Below are 25,007 nucleotides of genomic sequence, written 5' to 3' on the forward strand. Positions count from 1 at the left end.
GTTGATTAAATGATACTGCTATACCATTAGGATATTTTTAAAATGAAGGATTCTTCAAAATATTTTATGAAAATATAAATGGAGAGCAGTTATCAATTTAATAAAAAAATTGGACACACAACATGAATAATATAATATTCTAAAACTTACTTAACCCACTTCAGGGTCACAAGAAGCCAAAGAATATTGCACCATCATTGAGTTCAGGGCAGGAACCAACTGTGGGACAGGGTGCCATTTTCATTATAAATTTAAATCACATTTTATTTGTCACATATAATTATACATACAGTACAGCATTTAGTGAAGTGCGTAGTTGCCCAACTCTGAGACTATGCATTAAGTAGAATATAAAAGAATAAACATTAATACACAACTATATAAACATCAATAAAATTCATTGTTAAATGGCAGCAATATTATGCAGTATATTAAAATAATAAAAATTTGTAACTAAATAAATAGCTTGATAACTTTAAATAACTTAACGTGAGGAAATTAATAAGAGGGTATCATGTAGCTCTAGGCATAGTCTTCATTTAGGATGTGGATGGACTGTGAACAGAATCTCCTCCTCTGTCTCTCTGTATTGGTTTCAGGCAGCAGTAGCATTTTCTTGATCACAGCGTGGAGAAGAGGCATTAATTTTCTTTGCCCTGGTTTGACATCACTTGGTATAGATAATAATAATAATTCTTTACATTTATATAGTGCTTTTCTCACTACGCAATGCACTCTCCATGAAGGCAGTACCTAGGAAGCAGACCTACAACCTCCTTACTGTAAAGCAGCAGTGCTACCATTGCGCCACTTGTGTAAAAATGTCCTGGAAATTGGAGAGTATACACTCAGTGATGGATTCAACTGACTGAACCATTCTCTGCAGGACCTTGTTGATTATTTATTTTGCTGTGTGAGCTAACCATGTAATAGCTCTTGATAGTTTCCTACGTCCATATTTTTCATTTTTGCAGTACATGCATGCTTGTTATGGGGAAGCTGTTTTGTTTTCAGTACATATATCAATATTTTTTCATTAATATTTGTTTAAAGTGGTCAGAAAAGTGGTTCAGTGTTTTATTTGGTCACTTTTTCTCCATCTTCTTAATAATCTTCTCGCCAGGCTTTATATAAGGCAGAACAAGCATTGGCATTCTTTGCAAGGCTGCTTTTTAAAGATGCTCTGCACAAGTATTCTGCCAATCAAATATAAGTCTCTGATCAGAGAACATGCTAGCGCACATGTAAAACAGAACACATTTTGGAGTTGTCAAGTAAGCTAGTTTTATTATGTACATAGTGAATATTTGCTCCTGTTTATTATTAAGAGACTATGATGGTAGTTTGTGGATAGTGTGTCTAAACTTTGAAAATTTTTTTCCTTACATTAACAAATGGGCAATAAATAACTACAACACCTTTGGATTTGACATAAGATCTATGCTTTAAAGTAACCTTTAGGTATCTTTAATAATGCCCTTGTTAACAAAACTGCATCACTTGCATTGCAGGAATGAAAAATGTAATTTTTATGTGATCAGAATAGGAAGTTGTAGTTTAAGTGTAGATTGAATAATATTAACAACACAGTCATGAATGTCACTGTTGCATGCAAATATAATTAAGTGAGGACCTTTGAATAATGGGTTTAAGGTGATAAATGTGCCAGTGTTTTAACACATATATCTGAGAATGGCATGGAATATCTTGAGTAGGTCAGGGTACAGATCAGTTTTTGTACTTGAGTGTGACCATTGGAGTTAGAAGAAAGTCTGGAATGCCAATTTACAGAGCAGCTTCAGTTGAGCATTCAGCATATTTAACCTGACCTACCATTTGAAGCAAAATCAGACTGAAGAGTTCCTTAGTCTTGTCATAAAAAAGTTGAAAGTATTTTTCCACATAATAGACTTATCTAAATCCCTGAAAATGGGACACACCAGAAATAAACTATTCACAGTAGGACTATATAATGGATCACCTGCATTAAAATATAAGTGCAACCTGCATCTGTAGTATTTTGTCCGTGGTGTTTGTTATAGTAGTGTACCTTTTTGAGGGTGGTCCTAGTACCTTTTTAAGGAAACTATACTATATTTTGTAAGGTTCTATACAACAGTTACCTGTACTTTTCATTTAAAAAAAAAAAAAATGTAAGCAATTTAAGCACAAGGTGTGAAATACCAATCAGTAGCTATATGTGTGTCATCTCTTTTTCTCTCCCTCACACATACATAATTTTTCTTGTTTTTTCAGTTGGCAAGATCTTGTAGTTGGGGCTCCTCAGTTTTTTGTCAGGGATGGAGAAATTGGTGGAAGAGTTTATGTCTACATCAATAAGGCTGGAAAGTGGAATACTGTTAAACCAATTAGACTAAATGGAACCAAAGATTCAATGTTTGGATTGTCTGTTGAAAACATTGGAGACGTTAACCAAGATGGATTCCAAGGTACAGTATGACTACTAAAGGATTATAGTAATGATTAATAATTTGAAATTAGCAGTATTGTGAGGAACTTTCTGATCATGCTTGCTGTACTTCTTGTTAGTAGATTTTAGAAGATACTGCATTTATATATCACTTTACTTAGCGATGGGAGGAAGCTTCAACCACCATCAATGTGCAGCATCCACCTGGATGATGTGACAGTAGCCATTTTGTGCCAGTTCGCTCGCCCACACATCAATTAGGTAGCAAAGGGGTGAGAGAGGTAGTTAACCAGTTAGAAGCAGGGGATAATTAGGTGACCAGAATGACCAGGCCTTGATGGGCAATTTAGATAGGACATCACGAAAATGCCTTACTCATTACCAAATATGCTCAGGAATCTTTTATAACTACAGAGAGTCAGGACCTCAGTTTTATGTCTCATCAAAAGGATGGTGCCAATTTTTTCAACACAGTATCCCCATTACTGCACTGAGGCAATGGAATACAAACACAAATTATTGGGTGATGGCCCCCCTGCTGGTCTCGACTGCAACTCTTCCAGCAGTAACCCAAGTTTTTTCCTAGATATTCTCCCATTCAAGTACCTGCCAGGCCTAAACATGCTTACCTTTAGGTGGATTACTTGTTCTGAAGTGCATGCCGTATAGCTGCTTGCCCTAGACTACAGGACCTAAAGTAATAGATTTAAATTTTTGTTATAGCAAGGCAACAGTTAATGATCCATTTCCATAATATGGTCTTTGTAAAGCAAAGCTAGGATAATTTTAATTTTCTTGTGCATTTTTGTATTTCTTGTTTTTAATTTTTCTGCAGATTTTGCTGTTGGTGCTCCTTATGATGGTGGTTCTGGAAAAGTTTACATTTATCATGGATCCAGCAAAGGAATAAATACCATTCCAGCACAGGTACACCATAATTCGTCATTCTGCTGCATTCAGTAATTTGAGGTCAACTGTTGTATAAAAAATATACACTATATCACTAAATCTTTACACTACTCTTTGCTTGCTTTGCTGGGTTGGCAAAAAGAAGGGCACCCATCCGTTAGAGAAAGCTATTATATTTAAAGAGCTGGTATATAGAAGAGTATGCGGGGTGTGGGAGAAAGACGATTTGGTCATTAGTTATTATAGATAGAAAATCCGTTACTTGACTATTTCACTATAACTGTCTAGTTCAAATACCAATGAATAATAAAAAGTAAAACGTAATAAAACATAATAAGTAAATAAAAAACAATTATATTATTGCCTCATCAAAAACAATATTATCAATTATTTTATCCTCAAATTTACATTATATAAACGTTGCTTTTTTGCATTTCTGCTCGCATTTTGTTCAGGATATTTTTCTCTTTTTTGTTTATTGGACAATTCTCTTTATTTTTGATTTTTATTATATGCAGCTCTTTTTTGATAATTTTCTTGTTTGCGATGTATATCGGCTGTTGCCACCCTTTCTCTATCACGATCTAAAGTTTAGCGTTCATAAATAGATAATTTGCTTTTCTACCCTGCCATTACCACCGACTGTATTGAAGGGCAAGTTAGCACCAAGAGTGTCACGGGTTGTGACGGAGAGATGATGTGCGCTGTAGGAGTAATGATTGGATGAGTGGTGTGGAGGGTAATGGTCATGGCTGAATAACACGGACACGACGGAAACCTTTTTTAATATAATAGAGAGATACAGTTAGGTCCATAAGTATTTGGACATTGTCATAGTTTTCATAATTTTGGGTCTGTATGCCACCACAAAGGATTTGAAATAAAGCAATTATTAAGTGATTGAATTGTAGACTTTCAGCTTTAATTTTAGGGGTTTACCAAAAATATTGTATGAGCTGTGTTGAAATGGCAGACATTTTTTTTTTGAGTAGCGCTCTCCCACACCAATTTCCAGGGGGTGCTCACAAGTATCTGGACAATTGACTGACAAGCTGTTCCATAGCCAGGTAGGAACAGTTTCCTCATTATTTCATTAACTATGATGCAGGTAAAAGATCTGGAATTGATTCCAGGTGAGGAATTTGTATTTGGACGCTGTCACTGTGACAACTCAATACACTACAATCACGTAATGATTGCTTAATTTCAGATCCATTGTGGTGGCATACAGAGCCAAACGTATGAAAATTGTCACCGTCCAAATATTTATGGACCTAACTGTAAATGCTTTAGTTATCAGTAATAGCTATGCTTAAGTGAACAACTATTCTGAACATCTTTACCTGATTCAGTACTTTTTATTTTAGGTTATTGATGGTAAGGACCTTGGTTCCAAATTTTTTGGTTATTCTTTGGCTGGCAACATGGATCTTGACTCAAATGGCTATCCAGACGTTGCTGTAGGATCTCTTTCTGACTCATTGTTTGTATTCAGGTATTATTAAAAAATATACATTTTGTTTTTTTCCCAGCTTTTTGACAATCCCAATAAAATTATTTTATCTTTTATATTGTAATAGGGCAAAGCCTGTGATCAGCATACAGAAATCCATAACTATAAAACCTGAACGGATTGATCTGAATAACAAAAACTGTAAAGGTGTCAGTGGAAATTGGTAAGACTTCCTTTATATATAGCAGATTCTGAGAAGGCTTTAAAGGCATTTCATACAATTCATTTATAGTGAAATACTATTTTCTGATTTTTATACTGGTGGCAACAAACTTTAATTGTAAATATATTTCACTGGAATTCACAATTCATATTTTGAATATGAGAAATTGCAACCCAAGTATCCACCTGGTCAAACTGTAAGATGCCTATGGGGTCATGAAAGAGAACTGTAGACTTTGGATGCTTTAAATATGTCCTCTTGCAGTTGTGATGCTTCTGAACACATTGTAGTCAGATACTTTTTCTGAGCCTGAATAATTTGAATAGTAAAGGCCTGTGCTTCACTAACTACATGATACATCAACAATCTTTTGGATAAACACTTCTCCAAGCTAAAATATCTATGTGTATGCGTATGTGGATGGTGAGTAGAGAAGCCTAGTCCAAAATGAGTGGAAATTGTGAAGACATCTTTAGCTCACCTATTGCATTTTGGTACTTACCAATCCACTCCCAGGAAACTCTTCTTCAGCTGAATCATAAAGCACTTTTCCACAATTTCTTGTATGAAGATCATTTTATGGGGTGGTCTTCATGCATCACATAAAATGCCTGTCCATGACCAAAAGTCATGATTGGCCACATTTGTTATTTATTCATCATTTCACAGTGTATACATCTGGCCATTTTCACAGTGAAGACTGAAAATTTGTTATAAAGATTATGGTGTCTTCTGATGAGTTTAATTTACTCTACAAGGGTAGAATGTAACACACAGTTTTGGTAGCCAAAAGGACTAGCAGGATGAAACATTTGCTAGTCCTGGCAAATGTGTATTGGCACTTTCTGTAAAAACTCATTAGATATATCTCAAGATGAACAATAATACCATTGTGCAGTTAGAATCGTACACATTGCGACAGAACTTGAAATTAACAACAATTTTGAAGTAAAATATACTGTAAGCCTATTTCTTTAGATAGATCAATATTTTTAAAGCAAAAGTCACAATGGCACAAACATAAGACGCTGTTTTAACATTCAATTACTCATACCAATTCCTGTTTTATTTGTGATAGTTTCTATTTTTGATATATTGATATCTGCCAACATTTGATCTTTAAATATCTTTAATGTACAGTATGTTGCAATCAACCTTTTAAATTAAATGTTACATTTTCATTTCTGGCTTCAGTATTGAGCAGGTTGATAAAGGTTCTCTTGAAGTATTTGCCTGTACTGTATTTTTCACCATTTATTCTCCCTTCAGTTTTAAGCAGAATCTCAGTCATTGCTGATAAAAGGCAGACCCATAGCATAATGCTATCATCTCACCACCCTCCATTTCTTTTGACAAGGCAATTTTCTTAGGTGTGGACAGTGTTAGGATAACTGCACATGTATTGAGCTTTGTCCTAATAGCATCTGCTGCAACTGTATTTTAATTCAAGGGATACGATTAATCATTATTATTAAAAAAAAAAAAAAATGAGCCCACTAGTAGTGCTAAAAACCAGAGTGAATCAGTCTAGTTCTGTAACAAAATTTCCATGATGTGGTTTTAGTGATGTTTAAAAGCACTTAGAATGCTGATTAAAAATACACAGGATTGGGTTATATACATATCCTCCAAAATGTTTGTGTGTCTTTCTTATGTATTGTATGATGCTCAGTTAGATGGTGAGAGATCTTTGAAGACAGAACAATTATTTGTCCCCAGGGGTAAATCTGGCTTTTTACAGAAGCTCATTACATAAATAAATAAATAAAGAGGTAGTTAGGTCAATTAAAAAAAATCTGTCCATCTACACACATTCACATACACCAGAATAACTAAAAGTAACAAAAGTTAAAAATAAAGAAAAACTTCTGACTTGGTAGTCATTATTGCAACGGGGCATTATGCAAATGTATTGTTGTTGGTACACTTCTGCTGAATGATCATTGGCTGCAAGTCCTCAGTATTAGTGTGTCAGAGAGAGGATGTGCAGCATTGCTCATAACGGCACTCAGTTTTGTTTTAATTCTCTCCTCCTCTACTACCTCCAGGGGGTCCAGATTATACTCTATAACTGAGTCTGCCTTTTTAATTAGTTTATTGATTTGGTGTGCCTCTCATAAGGTAATGTTACTAGCCCAGCACAGCGCAATGTAGAAAATTGCATTGACCATCATAGTGTTGTAAAAGTTGTGAAGGATGTCACTACCTACATTTAAAGAATGCAGTCTCCTAAGTCTCCCCTTTCGTTGTATAGTTCCTCAGTGTTTTCAAGACCAGTCTAACCTGTTAATAATCTGGCCCCCATACTTGTAGGAATGCACCACCTCTAAACCCATTTCCTGAATAGTGTCTGGGCATAGAGGCTCTTTGGTGCAGTAAAAGTCAATAACCTATTCCATGGTTTTGCTGATGTTAAGTTCTAAACAATTCTTTCTCCACTGAGAAACAAAGTTTTCCACCTTATTAATACATGCCATAAATGCAGACTTGTCTGAAAATGTCTGTAAGAGACATGACCTGGTGTTACATTTTATAGTTGGAGGTGTATAGGGTAAAGAGAAAATGAGACAAGACTGTTCCTTGTGGTGCTCCAGTTGCTCACGTCCATATCAGAAATACAGTCCTTGATTGTCACAAACTGTGGTCTGTTTGGGACGGACCCAAAAGGAGACAAAGGTGAGAAGTTGGTCAGCACAGGTTTTAAGAACTTGAGAACTCACTTTGTCTGGTCCCATGGCTTTTCCTGTACGTAGCTTCCTCTGTGGTCTCCTCACTTGGTCTTCAGTTATGTAGGGCTCCTACTGATGGTCAGAGGTGGACTCCTCACTGGCCATTCTAGTTAATGTGGCAGGAGTTTTGATAAATTAGAGATGGTCTAGGGCGATTGGTCATACGTACTGGTTGTGCTTATTCAGCCTTAGTCCCCATGATATATGTTTAAAGGGGTACATCAGTCAGATGGAGCAAGATTTGACTACTTTGTATTTCATTATGATATCAGAATCCAAAAATGTATATTAAATATGAAGCTCCAGCAAAAAGAAATATTTCAAAACCTTAGAAAATAGTCTGGAAATATAATTCTTTAAGTTTCTATAATTTCTGTTTTCGTGAGCTTTTGTTTCAGAGCTTAGTTTCTGAAATATCTGTGCTTTATATGAGTATTGAAATACTGTTGAAAGGGAACATATAGATTTGGAAAAAAAAAACATTAGAAGGAGAGTTCCATTTCTCAAGTTTTTTTTTTAATTTTTTTTTTATTTTTATTTTTTTGCCACATATATTGTGTTAACAGTGAAATGGTGGTATTGTGGTTATCTCTTCACAACTCTAACAGACTGTTCAAATCTTGGCCTCTTTCAATGTGTGAAATTCACAACTGCTTCTTATATTTGCATGTGTTTTTTTTTTTTTTTAACAGTACTTGGATTTTCTTTCTACATTCCAAAGATGAGTTAATTGAGAAAAAATTGCCTGATATAAATAAGTGTGTCTGTGTACATGTCCAGGGTGGGCTCTTCCCTTGTTCCACATGCTGCTGGAAAAGGATTTGGCTCTCTGCATTCCTAACATTGGATTAAGCTGATGGATGAATGGCTAAAGTGTTTTATTTATATCCTCCCAACCCAAAAATAGTTTGCTAAAAAGTTCACAAATGACACAAACTACATTGTGTTTTACTTTGATCTTGCTAAACTTGATTAGGAATATGATGTGTATAACTGCATTAACAGTTGCCATTTTTCAGTCAAGCTGAATTATTTTTTTGAGGGTTTTGTTTTTCTTCTCCAAGTTCATTACATATTTTGTTTCTGTTTTGCTTCTGTATAAATAAACTAATTTAAACTTGCATTTTTCTGTTACAACCATTCTGTAGTCCTCATTTTAAACAGTAAATTGACATTGGTCTAATCTAAATGTTTAATGTTTTTCCCCCACTTTTTTTTAGTATGACTGTAGAAGCTTGCTTTAAGTACACTGCTGTCCCTGCCAACTACAATCCACCACTAAGTAAGTACAAACTGCACAAAATTGTATAAAGTTGGATTATTATAGCACTGATTAAATTAGATGATACAAGTGTCTTTCTTTTTTTTTGCACACCAATCCTTTGTCTTTAGCTATTGGTTACACATTTGAAGCTGAAATGGAAAGAAGAAAACTGGAACAGTCATCGAGAGTAGTATTTCTCAAGAAACAGCCTGGTGATCCAGAATATCAGTCCTCTGGGACTGTGCAGCTGAGTAAACAAAACACAATGACATGTGTCAACACAGAGTTGAAGCTACAGGCAGGTGGCATTCATAAAAGTTTCACTCACTTTTCCTTGTGACTATTTAAGAACTAGAACTTCACATAAACTGAAAGTAGCATCAATTTTCCTACAGATTCTTTTCGAAGTATAAATTAATCATTTTGCCATTTACTTTTTCAGGACAATATTCAAGATAAATTGCGGCCAATTCCAATTACAGTTGCTGTTAACATTAAGCAGGCAACACGCAACAGAAGACAGAATGCTGCCCCACCTCTTCTTCCAGTCCTTAGTATTAATGACCCTCCTGTTGCCCGATCAGAGGTACTTTTTTTTTTTTTTCCTCCCTTCCCCTGTATTAGAATATAAGGAAGAGTCTCTTTAAATGCCATTATATAAAGTTGTAGTATTCTGTTTTGAAAATAGCATGTTTATTAAACATTTACATTTGTATAATGTATATCAATACATTCAATTTATTTGGCTGCTTCAAAACAGGAAGTAAAATGAGTGTAATGGTTTATACATGTATAGATGTCTTAATTACCCATTTGCGGCCATGTACTTTTCACTTCGATAACCTTCTGCATTAGTTGGACTAATGGTAAATCACTATCATACATCAATAACATTGTGATGCGACATGGTTGAAAACATAAATTACAGTACTAAGGCTTAAGCCTGCTTTTAAAATGGCATAAAAAGAGTTGGCATCTACTATCTCTATCACAAAAATAATAAAACATTGAGCAGACACGGTCAGTCTGAGGGAGAGCTATTGACTGGATGTGAAAAAAAAATTGGAGGTCATGAAGTACTTACCACAGCAGTAAACCGAGAAGAAAAGAACATGAATGGTTCACAGTATGCCCTATAAAAGTACTCTTTGTACTGTGTCTGTACAGTGTTGATACTTTTCAAATAAAAAAATGTAGTCACTTTTTAGCTGATGCTTATACTGCCATGAAAAAGTAGAAATTAGACTGATTCTCTACATTGAAACCTATTTTTTCCTGAATTGTTAAGTTTTAGCAACCATCTTACAATATGCTAAATGCCCACTTACCTGCAGATGTACTATGAGGGCAACTTAGGTAACAGAAATAAATAAAAAAAAAATACCATGGACTATACAACCCTATTTGCAGGTAAGGCGAGGAGGGAGTAAGAGCCTGCAGAGCACCTAAAGCTGTACTCATGGCTAGGAAAGCCCTAATTGTTGTTGTGAAGTGGTGCCATGAGAACAGCTGCAGTCTCTGATTTTACCTTGTTCAGTTGATGGTGTGTTAACTGCAATTGAATTTTAGAGATGAGAGGGAGCGATAGAATGACTAGTTTCAGCTGCTGTTATTGAGCGTTTTTCATGTAAATGCACATTTCACATATTTCATGAATATTACAATTTAGCTTATTCTAGTGTAAGCCCTATTCTTCTGTGACTGCATCTGGCATAGGAGGTTCTGGCCATTTCTGCTGCCATCCAAATTTCTGCTTTACTCTGCTACTTAGCACTTTTTATAAACCACTTTATGCCCATCACAGCCCAGAGATTATGTAACAAATAACCTGGCTTGTTTTAAGTCTTGTCCTTAACTTTCCACTGCCATTATGCATAAAATTAATTCGATTAAAAGATAAAGCAAGCCAGATTTTCCAATAAAAACTTATATTTTTCACATGTTAAGTTAAATATCAGAGGCACCTCATTTAAAAGCTTCCCTCAAAGCCAAACATTTTTATTATCATTTATGTGAAGAGAATATTATTCATTAATATAAGGAAAAGACAAAAATCCAGTCTGTGCAGAACATTGAGGAATATTATTGGATAATTAGTTGCCACAAGATACATAGGTACCAATATTAGATGGAGAGCTTATTCCTAATCATAGTCTCAAAATGACATGAAATTTGGAAAGCCAGCTATGTAGGTTATCTGAATTTGAATGGAAGTAAAGTTTCATGAACAGCAGTAAAAAGTTTCACATGGAACAGATTACTGAAGTTGGTTTTTTTTATTTGACTTCTAAGTCTTGCTGGTTTTGAATGAGTAAGGTTTATATGAGTGATGTCAAAGTAAGTCAAGTAGCTTTATTGTCATATCATCCATCCACCTTATTGCAGCATACAGTGGCAAGAAATGTTTTCCTTTACCACAGAGCAACACAATACAAGTGCAAGACAAGCAAAAAATTATCCTATGCTATAGATAGATGAATAAGTAAAAGGTAAATATAATGGGTAGTAATAATTGAATAATAAAAAGTACAGTAGTAACAAAGCAAATAAACTAACTACTAGGAGCCGATCTTGGGTGAGGAGGCAGAGTTCAGAGCCCAGATGACTACAGAACCTTCTGTCAGATGAAAGTGGGTCAAAGAGACCATGTGAAGGGTGGGAGCGGTCTTCTACAATGCTGTAGGCTTTACAGATGCAATGCTTGATAAAGATGTCTTCAATGGAGAGTAGAAAGATCCCAATGATGTTTTTTGCTGTGTGTACTATCCATTTTAGGACCTTGTGGTCAGAAGCACTTTACTTTCCAAACCAGGCAGTGGTGCAGCTGGTAAGAGCAGTCAAAATGGTACCAATGCAGAAATGTGGTGGGAATAGTGGGAGGTAGCCAAGCATTCATTTGGCTCAAACGGAAGTGGTGATACTGTTGCACCTTTTTGGCTATGGAGACAGTGTTAACTGAAGGTCCTGTGCTAGTGAAAGTAAAGTATGAAGCTGTACTCTGAAGTACAGTTTTGCTGAGTGATTTGAAGAGGGTGCATTTTAAAGATTTCACATAGGCACGAACAGTCATGAAGCCAAAAAATGTCATTGCTCCAGTGGAGATGCAATGACATGAGTCATCTTTGTCAATAAAAACATGTTTCCATACTGTATATTTACATTTAGAGTAACATTTTCAGTTTTATTATAGAGTGTACTTCTAGTTGTAAGATTCTGTGACTCATTGGCATATGCAAAGTTACGACTGTGAGAATCTCCTCAGCTGACAATTCATCAATCAAAAAACAGTATTCTCTGGTGCCCACCCTCTCAACTTTGATGGGTGAAAATGGCAGTTTTCAATTCAAGCTGTATTTTATGTTGTGTATGGTATCACTGAAATAAATGAAGAAATAAAAAATACTTAAAGAAATACAGTAAGCAACAAACATATTTCATTATGCATTTATTCTCACATATCAATATTTTTATTTATTTCTTGTGACATTTCACAATATAATTATTTGCTTTTTTTTGGTAAAAGCTGTAGTTTTGTGTTTGTGTAGCCTTCTGTTTCTTCTTATTTCCTCTCTCAAAACACTGTCCTGTGAAGTGCTCATCAGTTTTTCTGCTTAGCAAATTGTTTTGAATAAATGGCCTTCATTCTGTTTCAAGATGGCTTACAAATATTAAGTTGGTTTGTATGTATTGCAAGTTTGGCTTTCCTGAAAATGCTTATCAGAGTTAATATCAATCCATCTAGCTGTTCTTGTGTGATGTGGTAACACAAGTTTAATTTATTTAAGATGTGCATTTCCTTAATATTAGTTTCCTGTTCTTTTACATTTGCCCACTCAGTGAAGTATGCTTACATTTCCTAGCTGCATATTGCCTATATTAATATGTTACTTTACATTTACTTCAGCTAATTGGTTAGTACATGACTGGCAAATGATTTGCTTTATAGGTAAACTTTCTGAAGGAAGGCTGTGGTAGTGATAACATCTGTCAAAGTAATCTGAAGCTTCAATATGAATTCTTTTCCAAGGATGGAAAACAAGACCTGTTTCAGCCATTACCAATGTAAGTAACTTAAATTTGTTTTCAGTTTTTCCTTTGTTATGAAAGGTTTTTTTTTTTTATATGCCTCTCCAAAATAAGGCTGTGGTGTTCCTTTAGTGTCACTTTGGGAATCTATGCAGATTTTTGCTTTTTCCCTTTATTTTGTTTATTACTACATCTGTTTATTGGTGTTGAAGCTATTGATTGCAGTTGCATACGTTTTATTCAGTCATAGAGGTGTTGGAATGCAAACCTAATAAAATGGAAATCTTTCTTTGTATGACTTAAACAGTATATCCCTACTGGGAGATTTCAATGCTCATATGAGGAATGTTGGAGTGCTCTGAATGAGTTTTATTCGGGAGGAGTGACTTGCCAGATCTGATCCCGAGTGGTGATTTGTTGTTTTCTGTGTTTGTCCTGGTTTGTGCATAGTGAACGCCACACTCAAATACAGAGTTACTCATAAGTTCTTTAATCTGTGTAGTTCTGGTATTTGATCTGGGTTTGCAAGTTTGGATTCCTTGAGAAAAGGGAGATGTTGAGCTGCCAAGGGATCACCACTTGATTGTGAGTTTGTTCAGATGGATGGTGCACTTTAGGAAGAGTATGTCAGGAGTGGCCGAGGACACAGGGTCTGAAAGAACCATCTGGCCATTGCAAGGAGCTCTACATTCCTGTGGTGTGATTTAATTACTTTAATCTTTTGGCAACGTACATTGCCTATGGCCTATGTTTCTTAACACATGTATTAGTGATTTTAAAAATTGTCCTCTGAAAATACTTCCGCCTAAAAAATAACTACATTTGTAAGGTGCTGTGCATAAAGTGCAGGACTTGATTTAGCACACATGGCATGATTATATATAATTCATATGTCTTTTTGCATACTTTGCAATTTTGTGACTTGTACTGAACTTATCTTTTTTTTCTAGCCACATGTCTTCATTTGAAAGATGTTTGCAACCTTCTAATTTTTTTTTTCTTCCTGAAATATTTTTGGTTTATGATGGTCATCGTAAAGAGGAGAGGATGGGATACCAGTGATATCTCTGAGTCAGCAAAAAGACATTGCTGTGAAAATAACGGTTACAAATACTCACTCCGATCCAAAAAATCCCTTAAAGGATGGTGATGATGCCCATGAAGCTAAACTTACTGCTGCTTTTCCTGATACACTTTCTTATTCTGCATTTAGAGATGACCAAACATCCCCTGTGAGTACATATGATACTTATGGCTTTTGTGTTTATACTACCTGCCATATATTTTATGTAAATTTACCCTGTTCTCTTTTTAAAAGGATCGACCAGTCACATGTAATGCTAATTCAGATGGTTCTGAGGCTGTTTGTGAGTTGGGTAATCCATTTAAGAGAAATTCAAAAGTGAGTGAATAATTGTTGGAATTTCACTATATTGTATTATTTTTAAATTATAACCATTAATACTGATGTATGACATATATAATAACATTGTGTGTGCATGTGCGCGTGTGTGTGTGTGTGTATATATCATATATCTATATACTGTATATATATATATATATATATATATATATATATATATATATATATATATATAAAATAAATTATGGGCCTGTCTTTATACAACTTAAGTAAATGTACTGGTTTTCTTCTACTATTCCATCAGACCTCTTTCTTCCTGATTATGGGCACAAGTGGTATTTCACTTGACACCTCAGATGTGGAAATCAACCTAACACTTGCGACGTAAGTATGATTTCATTCATTTGGCCACCTGTAAAACATGGTGTTGTCTAGGTATAATTTCAGGACTGTATATTTTACTTTACACTCCTCTAATTAAGAGCAAAAAAAAAAAATCTGTTGTATTCTCCACTCTTTTTTTTATTATTATTTTCAAAGCAATAACAGGCTGAAGGTGATTGATCAGTTGATTTGGATGATGTCTTTCATCAATCTTGGGTTTGGAGATAGGACCAAAAAAATATGAAGTCCAGATATCCAAAATTTTTGGTTCTAACACCTCACTTCTATTAGGTTTATTTAATATTTTTGTCATGCTCCAATATTTCCTCTTAGTTCACTGAAACATCCTGTCCATTTAAAACATAGGTTAAAATACATTGAGGTATCTTATAATTCTCAAGAAGGTGTTTCAGAGAGATCTTGAAATGCTTTTCAAATGTCTAAAAATGGATAGTGGTTCCTAAACTTGGAACTGTGAGAATCAACTGTTTCTGCAGGTTTTTGTTCCAACTAGATTCACAATCATTGCTAATGATTGATCTTATTTAACTAACTGGATGATTTTTACATTTATACAACATATAGAAATGTCTATATTTCCTGTAGCTTTAAATATTTAACTCTCCTGTTTCCCTGTTATTGTGTCCTTTTTAAGTGTAGTGTGCTACCTTATGTGTATCCTAATAATGACAATTAAAAGCAAGCAGATCAGACACCCAGGTAAACACTGAATCATGAAAGGCTACAAATGAATAATCGATTAAATAACCAGAACATCTGGAAAAGCAGAGTGGAAATCAGAATGAAAATATTGTTAAAACAAAAGGAAAAACTACATTTTCTCTTTATAACTACTTAGTACATTTTAATAGAAATTTTAACAAACTTAACAAATGTTTGTAATTTCTACACTTGCCCGATAACACAGAAACTGAAAAACCACAGCTCACCTAAGCTAAGAGTCCAATAAAAACAAATTTGCTGGAACAAAGACCTGCAGCCACAGTGGGTCCAAGGGACTGAGTTTGGGAACCACTGGGATAAGCTATTCTCAGATATCTGGAAGTGTATGTGACAGATTTTTAATTGTATTTTAGATATCAGAAAATGACTTTTAGAAAACCTGATATAACTTCGTGTCTTAAAAAGATATCTTAATTTGTATTTCATATTCTTATGATTCTAGTTTTGTTTCTTAATTTATATGTAGTTTGACAACAAATATATAATCAATGGCAGAACAAACATACATAGTACAAACTAACACCAACTCAGCTTGCTTTATATAGATTAATAAATTATGCAGTTGATCAGATTTAGATGTGTAATCATTTTAGCAAATATGATTTTAAATTTCACTGGAATACCATAGACCGCCTTTCTGTCCATAATAACTGTTCCTCATAAAACAAACTCTGCTTCAGAATTTAGAATTTGGATTAGTATTTGATTATGTAATTACATTTTCATGTGCAGGCTAGGTTATTGCCATTTATTTATAACTTTTTTATATTCTAAATTTTAGGACAAGTGAACAAAAGAATTTGGAACCCTTAACAGCAAGGGCAAAAGTGTTTATTGAGCTACTATTATCTGTATCAGGGTAAGAAGTCTTGAAAAAGTAAGGATTGCTTTTAATGTCAATAGCTGCAAAATGACGATTGGAGTAATGTTCTTCTTTTACTTGTAATAGTGTGGCAAAACCATCCCAAGTATACTTTGGAGGAACGGTTGTAGGCGAAAGTGCAATGAAAACGGAAGATGATGTTGGAAGCTTAATTGAATATGAATTCAGAGTAAGTATTTTTTTTTTTTTTTAACTAAAAAGTCATCCTTTTTAAAATGAGTGTCTCTATGACACAGTGGTTAGTGTTACTTACTCATGACACTTGAATCCTGGTTCAGTTCCAACCACCACCTTTATGGTGAGTTCAGTTTGTCATATTTAAATTGATTTTCTCATACACTACAAAGGCATACCATTGAGACCTATATATTGGAATCTATAAATATGGTCCGATTTCAGTGACTATGAATAAATACAATTTAATTGCAGAAAGCTTTACTATATTGTCTCTCATAGCACAGTCAGCTTGAGTATTGTCACAGTTCAATTTGCCAATTTACTTTGGGTTTTTTTTTTCGACTCTTTGTACTAAATTATTTTTAAACTGATATTTTTGGAATGCAGTACTCTTCAAAGTGTTAATACTTTGGAGAAGTCTGGTGCCACCATAGTGGTTTGTATCATTCCTCTCAGAATAAAGCATTGCAGTATAGCAGAGTGTCATTCTCAACCTAAAATAACATTTATGGGCTGTATCCGTAGTGGCAGCACATAAAGCAAAATCACTGATGGTCAAGCTACTCTGAACCAAAGGACACCATATCTATCTTCAGAATGTACTGATGCTGATATAATAATAATAATTCCTTGCATTTATATAGCGCTTTTATCACTGCTAAAAGCGCTCCGCGATTGCAGGTTAAGGGTCTTCCTCAAGGGCCCAACAGAACAGAGTCCCAATTGGCATTTACGGGATTCGAACCGGCAACCTTCCGACTGCCAGTGCAGATCCCTAGCCTCAGAGCCACCACTACGCCTATGTCTGTGCGCACATTTAAATCGGTATGATACACCTGAATAACACAATAACAACTTAGAGTGCAACATAATGTCCAAGTCTGTGAAATCACTAAGTGTGGTTAATAGTAATTAAAAGCTTCACTTAAATCTAAGAGCATAACAATTGTAGCATATCTTTGTTCTGAAGATATTAGAATGTCATTTACAACATGAGTTAGTGTTTGTTCTTTGACTGATGTGACAGCTAGGCTGAAATGAGACTAAAAGTTTGAGGCTGCTAATGTTTTAAGTACTGTTAGAAAGAAAAGGTAAATGGCATTTGATGTTGGTCTATAAATTAATATATTTGGGTGTAGATGTAATTTCACCATTAAAGTGCTGATGTTAGTTACTTTTCGTGCATCAGATACTTTGTGAAAACATACCCTGATGATTTTAAGGATAGATGCTTCAAGCATGTTTTTTCCCCCAAGTTGTTGGGGCTAGTTAAAAGAAGCCAATATAAGAAATAAAAGTTAGTTCTAAGATTTATCCCCTTCTGGGTCAAGCACTTTATCAATAACACAAGAAGCACCATCAATGATGCCAATAAGCATTTTGTTTTTGAATTTGTAATTTTCATCAGTGTGTGTCATGCTACTGACATTCCTTGACTTTTCCTAAATATCTGCACTGCAAATGGCCATGTTGTTGTAACTTTAAAATTCTATTTAGAAAACATCACTGATGATATCTTTCCTTGTTTTGTATTACCAGCAGAAGCAACATAATTGAGTACTTGTGCCCATGTGTGAAATGTAGACCCCTCCGACTCGCACTTCACTTCATTTGCTTGTCCTGTTATCTTTCACAACTCTTCACCTAGTGGTATTATTGACATTACTGAACACTGCTACCCAAATAGAAATTTCAGTCTCTCTTCTGCAGACAACTAGAATATATTTAATAATAAAATGTCACACTTACAATTACTCATATTTTTTCATACTAAGTGATTTAAAAAAAAAAAATAGATACATTTGAAAAACTGCAGGCATTGTGGTAATTTCAGTCAGGTAAAAAATGGATACCAGCTTGCTTTTAAATAGTATCACAATGTTTTCATACAACTTGTAATACAAAATGCACAGCCAGCATGAATCTGGCATAGAGAAAGAAGAACACGTGAGATGGCATATTTTGGACTGAGCAAACTGTGGGTGAAGAACACAGAGTTGTAAGACAGCTTGCTCACAATGTTTTTACAGATAAGACAGAACTGAAAATTTATGCAAATCTGACCATACCCAGTGGGCCTTCTTTGAATGTAATTCATGAAGGTACAGACATAAATCCAAAGATGGAAGGACTGATAGAATGTGAGATGACTTGGCCGTGAAGAAGGCCCCTTTTAAGAAACATCACTTTTGTTTCTGTTGTTATGCCTAACATAAACAGCTGATGTACACAGTTTAATGTATTTTCTATGCTAATGCTTCAAAATTCTTTAGCTAAATTAGAATTGTATCATTTTGCTAAAAGAGACATTAATGTGACAGTAACTTATTTTTTTGTAACTACTAGTTGGTAAAAGCTTATCCAGCTGTGTATGGGCAGGGGGGCAGCATGATGGCATGTTGGTTAGTGCTGCTTCCTGAAAATTCCAGGAACTTAGGCTGTAGCAACTGGAAAGGCATCTGTGCAAATCTAAATGTTTAAATTTTTTCCAGCATACAACAGATTGGGAAAGTATTCAGACTCCTTCACTTTTTACACATTTTGTTATGTTGCAGCTTTATGCTAAAATCATTTCATTTAATTTTTGTCCTCATCAGAAAACTACCCCACGAATGACACAACAAAAACAGGATTTTATGTCTTTTTGCAAATTTATTAAAAACAAAAAAAACAAGAAATCAATAGACTGAAAATACACAATACCTCTGATAAATACTTTCGAACAAAGCAAGTGTCTTCTAAGATTCTGCTCGTAATTTGTCTTAAAAAATGAATATACATTAAGAATAACATCCTAAAGCTCAAAATAAAGGCCCCAGAGGGTGCATCTTCAAATATTCACTATCGACACTTGACACAAGCAAAGGCATCTTTTATTTAGGTGCACCTTTTGATTGTTTTTTTTTTTTTCCAGCTTTCTACTCTAGTTGAGATGAAATAACCTTTAAATATAGAATGTATGTCTATAATTCATTTGACACATGTACTAGTGTAAAATCAAGTCATTCTATTCCAACTTGTGGTAGCCTGCTCTGAATTAATTACAGGTGACTTTAAAACTGGAAGTAGCACATATGATAAAAAAAAATAGATATTTAGTAATGAAATTTTTACTTTTTTTTTTTTATTTTAAGATTATCAATCTTGGCAAACCCCTCAAAACTCTTGGGACAGCTTATCTGGACATCAGTTGGCCAAAGGAGATTCTTAACGGAAAATGGCTTCTTTATTTGGTAAAAACTGATACCAAGGGTTTGGAAACAAAGTCTTGTTCTCCTCTTTCAGAGATAAATCCAAGAAGATTGAAGGTAATGTTATTATTTATTTTTAGCTAGTTTTAAAGTATGTTGACTTTAAAAGTGTATGGACTGTACATGGATTCAGTTTAATGAATTTTAATAAGGATTATTGTTCAGTTAATCTTTACAATTTGAAGCTGGAAGATTATGAAGGTTTACTAAACTAAAGAATAAGCGTATGCTGCAGTTTATTTGAATTCTTAAATAAAAAAGTAAAGGATTATATACAATTTTACAATTGGGGATTAGTTTCTGTTTAATAATTAGACCCAAAGACTGTAGACTTGCTGGATGTTTGTAAAAGAGTGCTTCTATTAATTCAATTATGTGGAAAAATAAGTTCACCTTTAGGATACGAGCAACACAAAACAGATTTCACATTATCAATAAATGTGTGAAAAGCAAGTACAACCCATGATTCAGTAGCTTATTTTCTGCATAAAAATTATCCCACAACAGAACTCGCATTAGCTCCTTTAAGTATCCCATCTGTGTGCCTGTTACTGGTGCAGATGCCACCTCCATAATGGGTTTCTTTTTTCTTAGGGTAATAATAAGTAAGTTCACTGCCAGATGTTTCTTCAAAACATGTTCTTTAATAAAGACGCATGGCCACAGGTGAAAACTAGTCACAAGTAAACTTCTTGCAAGTAGTAACAGAACTTTACATCGGGTACAACCTGCAGGTTACCCAGGCTTGTGCTTAACAGTTGCTCTTAGTTGTTGCTAAGCCCAACCCTTTTGGTTGCATTAAAAACGAATGAGTTTTATTGTCAGTACATTTAAGGTTGTATTAAACTTGGTTGCAGTTTTACTATATAAAAAATGTTTTTTCCCCTCTCGTGTCCAACACAGGACTCTCCAACTGTTTCAAGGAAAAAACGGGACATTCGAGAAAAGCGCTCTGAAAATGATGGAAAACTTTTTCTTTTTTCTGAAAAAAGAAAATATACGACTCTGGTAAAAACCCTTTTCTTCCAAAAAGTATTTTGGATGAGTCAACATGTTTTTTAAATAATTGACACAAATAATGTATTAATGAGAAAACCCTATTAATGAACATTCTGCTTCAGTACAAGTATCATAGTTTTTGTTACCTTATGGATTTGACGGTCCTTCAAATGCCCTTGCTTTTTCTAAATAGCATTTAATTTCACAGATACAAAACATCTGCTATGGTGCTGATAATTACAAATACAGTCTGCATGTGATTTATGTTTATATAGAGAATATTGCAAACTATTTTAGGTAATAGTAAAAATGTTTGGGTCAATTTTATAGTAGCATAAGCTTCAATGCTATTTAAAATCTGTAATTTTTTTACAAGTTGTATTTTGATGCAATGTATGCAGTCTACTAAATTATTTTACCTTTTCACTTTAAAAATTTTTTAAATATGCTAACTTTGATTTGAATTACATTTCTGAGGAGTCACTCCTTAGTAGTTATATCTGTTGTGAATCCATAATTTACGTATGCTTACATACATTGGTAGTTATTTTATGGTATTTAATATTGATTATGTCATTTTAAGGAAAATGTGGTATATTTAAGTGTATTAAATATTTTCTTTTTTTTTCTATTTTGCTTTTAAGGATTGTAGTAATACCAGGTGTGTAACAATTCAGTGCCCACTACAGGGACTAGACAGTAATGCTTTTGTGGTCCTCCGATCAAGAATATGGAATAGCACATTTCTTGAGGTAAAAACAGTGTATTTGTTGCTTCTGTTGTGTTAGAGTGGTAGGATGCTTCTGGAAGGATATCATATTGGAACATTAAGTAACTCTTTCTTAGAAGGTGAGGGAACATTGCTGCATTTAAAAAGAAACTTGGATATCTTATTGTGGAAATGGGATTTTTAAATTACCCATATAGATTTAAAAAAAAAAATCTTTACTAAAGATATTGAATCAAAATAAATTGATAGAAAGTGTTAAAGATAGATACACAGTAATAATCGATCCTTCTTATAATTAGTTTATTTTCTCAACAGGAGTACTCAACCATGAATTATCTTGATATTTTAATCAAAGCAACTATCAAAATTGATTCCTCTGCAAAGAACATTAGGCTCAGAAATGCTGATACGCAGGTAGGTGCTAAAACATAACTGAGAGATTAAAATTTGCTTATGTTTCAACCAAAAGCTTGTAAGGAAACTATGATGTTACAGGTAGTGTTTGTGATGTTCCTTCTGAATGCCAATAAACCTCAAACACAATTTGATGCAAATGGGAATGTATTCCTTGTCATATTTCTGTATTTACGAAGATAGTAGATACTGAAATATTTTGCTAAATTGGGATTGAAAATAAATCCTTTACAGACTAAAAAAGGCTAAAAGGAACGTATTTGGTTGATATGTAGGGGTTGGAGGTTTTTTTATCTATTTGGACACCATCAAAATGTATCAAGGTAATATTGGCAAACTGTTCCTGGAATAATTTTCAACTCAACATTTTACCTTCTGAGTTGCAGAATATGGGTGGTGCTAAATTTAAGGAATAAGCATGTTTTTTTTTCAAGTCAGTTATTTCTTCACATGTGTGCAGTTGCCACACAAAATTCTGTTCTAAAGTTGATCATTTTCTATAAATTAAAAAAGAATTTTGCTTGCTCTGGCACTTTACATTGTAGTCTATGGGGCACAGAGGAAAAGCTTAAAAATGTACCAAATATGTCAATTTTTCAAGCCAAGATAGCTATAGAGTATTGATCTGCATTTTGTGATTACAGACACATTGCAAAATATTCTGTAGGTGTAATATTTGAACAAAACACCAAAATTATGAGATTCAGCCATTTTAAAAAACAACCAGCTATAGTCTTCCTGTGCAACAACCTTTCACCCTCCAGGGGGTGGTTTACTCCTTACAGACTAAATCACAGTAAATTTTTTTTGCCGTACAATTGGTTTTGTTTTGACTTTGTATTTAATTGAGAATTCGCATAAATAAATATAAAACCGTATCCTCACAAGAAAAATAGTACCTGGGCTATGCGGTAAAATGATTATTTACTACCTTTAGAAGCAAAGTACCCATGCTTTCTTGAGTTTATGGTCTTAAACTGTTAAGTTTGCATTTATTTAAAGTTTAACAAAATAGTTAACTGTAGATTCCATATTTATTGCTTAAAATTGTCTAAGTATGTGAGTTCACTTAAAAGGATTTTAGTCAAAATGAAGGAGTGAATTTATTTATGAAATTGTGAAGGAAGCAAACATTTCAATTTAGAAACTCCCAACTTCTAGTTTGGCTTCCTAAACACTGTTAAGTAATCCTCTGCATGTAAGGTCATATCAGAGCCCTTTATTTGCTGTATGTACATTTAGTATTGTTTCTTGATGTTTGTTTCTTTTTATCAATCTAGAGATTCCTCGTCTGAGATGTGGCAAAATATAAAATTTTAAAGTAGTCAATTGTATGCTTTTGCTTATGTAGCAACTGAAAGATGACATACTTTTACATACAGAAATAGAAATACTCAGAAACACTCTGGGCATTGTCAATAAAAACTCCTATTTATTTCTTATTGAAAATAATTAACTTAACTTACAAAATCTGTTATTCAAACAAATTTGTTAATACAAGACTGATTTTAACAAAATGGTATCTGAATAAGAACTATTTGTAATACACCATGTTGTTAACTTGAGTAAGGTAGTGAAAATGTATCTCTCTCTCTCTCTCTCTCTCTCTCTCTCTCTCTCTCAATTGATACCATTCCAAATTTCAGAATCAATATGTATTGATAAGTCAATGTTCTGACAACACTACATAGCTGTGCACTTTAATTATAATCAATATTTTTTCAATTATAAGTTAATGAACATTTATTTATATAAATATATCAAAACTTGCACAAAATAAGTTTTTGTTTTTATACCAGTTACAAGAAGCTTTCTTTCCTCTATTCTGAAAACTTTTTTCAGTCTTTTCATGTGGAATAATAGTGGTTGTTTTTATGTGCCTTGGATAGGTTCGGACAACTGTGTTCCCAGAAAAAACAGTAGCTCCTTATACTGGCATTCCTTGGTGGATAATCTTGGTTGCAATTCTTGCTGGGATCCTCATGTTGGGACTGCTTGTGTTTTTACTATGGAAGGTGAGAACTGGATACCTGCATTAGAACCATTAAATGTTTTTTAGTTAACAATGTATTTTTATTTCTGCTTGTCCTGTAGGAAAAACGAGACTTGCAAATACTCAGCAACATGAAACGTATCTGCTCATGAGTTAACCAGAGTTTCCTAATTACAAGCTTTGATGAAAATTTCTTATTGTGATGCACTTAATTTAGTAAATGCACATTTCACAATAGCCTGTCTGTTTTATAAACTTCAGTTGGTGCGTGAGTGGCCAATACGAGTATGTCATGCCTCCTTTTAATTCATTTGTAAATTTAATTTAGTTTTTGTTCGGTATGCATATGTTGTCAATGGATTATTTAATTTAAACAAGAAAGATCAACAAACTGCCTGTCAGAATCATACATTTTGAAGGATCTTTGCATTTTATTTTTTCCACAAAATTTCGTATCCTACTTAAATGACCAACACCTTGCTTCCTTTTAGTGTGGTTTCTTCAAGAGAGCCAAAAAAGACCAATATGATGCTGCTTATCACAAGGCTGAGATCCATGTCCAGCCATCCGACAAAGAAAGACTTACCACTGATGCTTAGTGCTCGTCTTCATTCCGTGAAGTGGTAAACAATCATCTAGTCTGTTGGGGTGTTGCGTTTGGGATGGGAGCACGGTTTGTGGGAAGCTTAATTTCAACTAACATTTGCTTTCAGGCAGCTGCTGCTTCTTTAAAGCTTTTTCTTATTGCTTACAGTGTTATCTTGAAGCTATCTATGGAAAGATGTATTCACTGTGTTACAATTTTTGTCGTTTTCAAGATCGATTATTTGAAATCATTCATAAGTTATTTGATTTCAAGTGAATCCTTGTTCACATCCAGCCTGAAATATATTTCCTCAGTCCTTGTCTAAAAATGTGGTAATCTCGAATTCTGTGTCTCTCTGTCTCAGTTAAATATGCAGTGTTTGTATATGCTGTATCTATATGTGGATTTAAGAGTATCTATATCTGTATATATTAAAACATTAAGAATA

General features: G+C 34.0%; 1 protein-coding gene across 2 annotated transcripts in view; it reads left to right on the plus strand.

Annotated features, from left to right (window-relative positions):
• The window catches only part of itga6a (integrin, alpha 6a), an 84,097-nt gene that overhangs the window by 54,884 nt on the left and 4,206 nt on the right, over positions 1-25,007 (plus strand). The window contains exons 7-25 of one of the 2 annotated variants that reach the window (XM_039757632.1): positions 2,257-2,450; positions 3,267-3,358; positions 4,708-4,835; positions 4,921-5,016; positions 8,966-9,027; positions 9,138-9,307; positions 9,452-9,595; positions 12,956-13,071; positions 14,075-14,267; positions 14,354-14,437; positions 14,703-14,782; positions 16,308-16,385; positions 16,476-16,578; positions 19,721-19,894; positions 20,741-20,845; positions 21,481-21,588; positions 21,882-21,980; positions 23,870-23,995; positions 24,465-24,596. In XM_039757632.1, the coding sequence (XP_039613566.1) occupies positions 2,257-2,450; positions 3,267-3,358; positions 4,708-4,835; positions 4,921-5,016; positions 8,966-9,027; positions 9,138-9,307; positions 9,452-9,595; positions 12,956-13,071; positions 14,075-14,267; positions 14,354-14,437; positions 14,703-14,782; positions 16,308-16,385; positions 16,476-16,578; positions 19,721-19,894; positions 20,741-20,845; positions 21,481-21,588; positions 21,882-21,980; positions 23,870-23,995; positions 24,465-24,572 (2,260 nt within the window). In that variant the 3' untranslated portion in view covers positions 24,573-24,596. The remainder of the gene's footprint in view (positions 1-2,256; positions 2,451-3,266; positions 3,359-4,707; positions 4,836-4,920; positions 5,017-8,965; positions 9,028-9,137; positions 9,308-9,451; positions 9,596-12,955; positions 13,072-14,074; positions 14,268-14,353; positions 14,438-14,702; positions 14,783-16,307; positions 16,386-16,475; positions 16,579-19,720; positions 19,895-20,740; positions 20,846-21,480; positions 21,589-21,881; positions 21,981-23,869; positions 23,996-24,464; positions 24,597-25,007) is intronic. The other variant, XM_039757631.1, reaches the window with a different exon arrangement.

This window comes from Polypterus senegalus, chromosome 6 (genome assembly GCF_016835505.1).
Source record: "Polypterus senegalus isolate Bchr_013 chromosome 6, ASM1683550v1, whole genome shotgun sequence".
In the NCBI taxonomy this organism is placed as follows: domain Eukaryota; kingdom Metazoa; phylum Chordata; class Cladistia; order Polypteriformes; family Polypteridae; genus Polypterus; species Polypterus senegalus.